Raw genomic sequence first — 4506 nt, 5'->3', positions numbered from 1 at the left:
AGAAATTTTTAGCTTATTCGAATTCTCAATAGCAAAAAAACTGTTTCTGTTTTTATTTGAAATCACTAAGTGTTTTTTTTTTCAAAATAAATGTTTCTGATCTCCCAAGAATAATGTCAAAAAGGCTCTCAAACTCTTTTGTTTATCCATGACCGATACAAATTAAGAATGATATAATTAAATGAAAAATAAAAAATTAACCGTTATTTTCTCCTAAGAACTAATTAAGCACTGCCAATTCGAGTAACCAGGGATGTGACTGATACCATTCATTTCTAATTTTTTGGAGTCCAACTTTGGCTGTCCATAGGAATGGCAAAAAATTTTGTTTTAAAAAAGTAATTATTTGATGCGACCCATAAAATATATGGATTTAATAGCTGACGTCCATTTAAAAATGTATTAAATAAATTATTTATTTTAAAATGAATATTCATATTATGACAATACTCATTTGTCTATTTGTTACTCTTTTTCTTTGTGAAGTCTTGTTTTCCGAATGCCCATGCTTATTTTTGTTTTCGCTTATGTTCTCACCAAACCATGGATATAATATGTTAATATTATTGGTCGGTTAACTCATTTCTCATCCTTGTTACAATATGTGAGGAGTTAGAAGTTTGGGTACGGGTTCGAATTCAATAACTTTTATTCAAATGGTATATTTGTATTAAGAAGTTTATTAAATATGTACAAATATTAAGTTTAAAATTCAGTTGATAACACTTAAAATCATCGTTATAAAATTCAAAACTCATGAAATCAAACCTCTTTGTAACGATCATCTTCTATAATAACATTTCACTACAATAACTATGTTTATTCCTGACATTAATTTTTTATATTATACTATATTACATTATACATTTTTATAATAATATTTAGTCAGAGCAATAAAATATATTATTTTAACAAATAATACTGTTAAAAAATAATAATTTTACTATAATTCTTGGTGGAATTACGAACTTAAAGTATTGCTCCAAATCCTTTCTTTGAATCACTAGGAAACAAAGACTGTGTTTTCACAAAGCTAAATGAGTTTTGGTGTTTTTGTAAAGAAGAAAGAAAACTGACTTTTCTGTTTTCCTCTCTTTTGTTGTTTCTGCTTCTCAGTTTTTTTTTTCTTTTCTTGATGGAAAAACATTCCCTTCTTAAAAGGGAGAGCAACAGTTAAAAAAAAAAAACTGTTCCCTCCAATCCCTTTTATTTTTTTTTAAGCAGATAATTAATTTCACTTATCCTCTTATTTCCAGAGAAAACAAAATGGATCGAATTGGGTCGATTCACATGGGCGATTCATGACCCGTGAAATTTGACCCGAATTCTAACAAATCCATTGTGGTTCTCAAAAGCAAGTATATTAAAAAAAGAAAAACATCTGCTCCATTTCCTTTCAACAGAGAGTAGGACGCCCACAATTGAAGTCTTTTTCATTCAAATGCACATGCAATCCATTTATTTAATCAACTCGAATCCCCACAATGACAAAAAAAAAAGAAGACTAATTTAATTATACTATTTAGTGTTTGACACTCAAAAAGATTAAAAAGTTTTAACTTCTTTGATTATTAAGGCGTTACGTTGTCTCTCCTTGTGGCCCAAAATATCACTATTTCTCGTACTCAATTAAAAAATCACTAATTGCAATATATAGGGATACAATTAGCTGTTATTTATTTAACTTATTTGAGGTTCTATTATTTTTTTTCTCAACTTATTGTTAAGATTGTACTGATTTTTATGTTTAACTTGTTTTGTTTACTAAGATGATATAATTGCACAAGTGAAGTTTTTGCACTAATTTTGTATCTATGAAGATGCATCACTCGTTTCTTCATTTATGAAATTGTTATACTTGTACTGTTGATAATTTATTTATTTGGCGTATAAAACTTGTAAGTTATTGTTCGGTTCATGTTATTGAATCAAAATTGGGACTAAAATTGCAGCTGCAGCCAGAGCAATGGAGATTTGAGAGGGCATATTTTGATAGAAGATATGGGCAAGATGTGACACACAAAATTAGATCAAAGTTGCATTAAACAACAAAGCAAAAAGTGAATCAAATAATTCAAGAATTTAAATAATATAGAAAAAAAGAGTTCATGAGCTAATAAAACTCTGACATAATTTAGACGTGTAACTCACAATTCCGCCACAATTCAGAAGTCTTATCCCCTTTTATATGTTAGAATTGATAAAAGAGAATTTTATCAAATTTGTTGGATCATGGTGTATTGATACTTACTAATACAAAAAACACTGTCAAAATTATGCTCAATCAAAAAAGGATTACAATTGTTCAAATTAGTAACTTTATCCTAAAACAAGAGACGAATTTGAACTCAAAAAAGAAAAGAAAATGAGAACACTGAATAATCAAAATATGTATACGTATTATATGTATCATCATGTGCTGTGCTGACAGAAATTTGAACTTTCTGAACTCAAAATTTTAATTTATGCCATGGAAGTATTAAAAGCAGAGCACTGGTTCACTGGTCTAGATATCTGTCCGCCGGCGCTAGCCGGACAAGCCATGAACCCCACCGGCACCGGTGGAACCATGCAATTGTACGATAAACACAATGCTACTGAATCCGGCAATGGTAATCCTTCTTTCACCGGAAACTCTGCAATGTAATTATGTTGCAAATACAGAGTTCTCGTGTTTCCACTGTAAACACTCTCCACGTAATCCTTCGGTACTGCTCCGGTGAACCGATTGTTGTTAAGGAAGAGTGTTTCTACTCCGGCGAGAGTATTTGTGAGTTCCCCAGTGAGTGAGTTGTGACTTAGATCCACGGTGGATCCAGGGCCGTATACGGTGGCGGCAGGGGAGGATAGCGGTGGTTGTGGGACCCTTCCGGTTAAATTGTTCCGTTGGAGGTACATTGATGACAACGTGGATCGGAAGAGTGATGAAGGGATGGTCCCACTGAAACGGTTCATGCTTAAGTCGAGGTACACTAACTCTGAGAGTGATTCGAGGACGCTCAGTGGTCCCCACAACCGATTTCCTGATACTGACAGATAACGGAGCGTTAACGGCATTCTGCTTTTCCTCGGCAACATTCCCGATAGCTCATTGTTACTCAAATCCAAGTGAAGTAATTCCGTCGGCAGAATTGGAATCTCGCCGGAGATTTTGTTGGATCCCAGAACTACTACCTTCAGCGAAGATAACTGGGAAATCGAACCAGGGATTGTACCAGTGAGTTGATTGTGACTCAAATCGAGAGTATGGAGATTGGGGAGTGTGAAAATGGAAGTAGGTATGGATCCAGTTAGGCGATTGTTCGTGAGAGAGATGACGCTGAGTTTTTTGAGTGTTCCGATTTGGTCAGGGATGGGACCAGTTACAATCCCAGTGAAAAGAACAAGTTGAGTTAGCTCGGAGAGGTTAGAGATAGCCGGAGATAATATCCCGGCAAGGCCAGGTGAATCAGAGAGGCCAGTGCCAAGTGTGAGTGTAGTAACACGTTTAGGAATGAACAGAGAGCAAGTAATTCCAGCAAAAGACGAGCACGGGTCGGGAGCAGTGAAGTCCCAGCTGGTAAAAAAGGCATTTGGAGAAGAGGAAGTAATGTCGGTGAGGCTGTTTTTGATTTCACGCAGAGCAGATAAATCAACAACACTGATACCTTGTGTTTCTACTGCACTCAAAAGAAGGACAAGAGGTAACAACAAAAGAAACATCCTCATTGCTACTTTCTTTCTTGTTTTCTTCTTTCTTTTAGTAGCCCTTTTGATATCTGAAAATGCGAAATGAGGGTGAGGTCAAATAGAAAAGAAGTAAGAAATACAAAAAGGCTGGGCTGTCAGATTCCTCTTTTATTTGTGCTCATGTGCACGCTATGGAGATAATGAAAAAGAAATCTGAGGTCCCAGATTGAATAATCAAGTAGTGTGACTTTTCTCCGGCAAGAGGAGAGAGAAAAGAGGGACTGAAAATGGTGTGACTGAGGTGGGGGCACTAAGTTTTAGAAAGAGAAAGAAAAGAGGTGTCAATACTATTATAGCTGGCTCAACGGTATAATCCGTTAGTAAAATCAGCTAAAGGTGTAATAGGTTAGTTGAGATTCTTTCAATTTTGCTTTATGAACTAGTTTAGTCAAGCCCCTAGTAGACTTCAAATATTCAGTGTGTGGCAGAGAATATTTGCTTGGAGGAGTCAAAACAAGAGCATACTACATACTCTATAGTTTTACCTGATATTTATATCGTCTAATTTTAGGTGTATATATATAAACACTTAAAAGTTAAACAATTAAACACACTCATTTTATATGTCAAATTGCATGAGATGCACGTGTCCTACATGTGAAATCACATGAGATGAGATTTGTCATCTAAGACACTTGTGTCTACTTATTTAATTTTATATTGTAATAGTGAAATACTTATTTATGCATAGCCAGAATTGAAGGACATAAATATCAACTAAGCCCAAGTTAAACGTGTATGCATTATGCATATAAAAATGTACCACATACAAATAAG

General features: G+C 34.4%; 1 protein-coding gene across 1 annotated transcript; it reads right to left on the bottom strand.

Moving 5' to 3' along the window:
• Positions 1-2245: 2245 nt before the first annotated feature.
• LOC102604536 (probably inactive leucine-rich repeat receptor-like protein kinase IMK2) lies at positions 2246-4036 on the bottom strand. Its single transcript, XM_006353672.2, has one exon. The coding sequence runs from the start codon at positions 3706-3708 to the stop codon at positions 2464-2466; it is 1245 nt and encodes a 414-aa protein (XP_006353734.1). The 5' UTR covers positions 3709-4036; the 3' UTR covers positions 2246-2463.
• Between the last annotated feature and the right edge of the window lie 470 nt (positions 4037-4506).

Source organism: Solanum tuberosum, unplaced genomic scaffold (genome assembly GCF_000226075.1).
Source record: "Solanum tuberosum cultivar DM 1-3 516 R44 unplaced genomic scaffold, SolTub_3.0 scf00157, whole genome shotgun sequence".
NCBI classification, from domain to species: Eukaryota; Viridiplantae; Streptophyta; class Magnoliopsida; order Solanales; family Solanaceae; genus Solanum; species Solanum tuberosum.
The sequence above is the reverse complement of the archived record's forward strand: the minus strand, read 5'-3'. Positions and strand labels throughout refer to the sequence as shown.

Bases quoted from the DNA above. Each gene is read 5' to 3' on its own strand.
- LOC102604536 (XM_006353672.2), bottom strand. From the start codon at position 3,708: ATGAGGATGTTTCTTTTGTTGTTACCTCTTGTCCTTCTTTTGAGTGCA.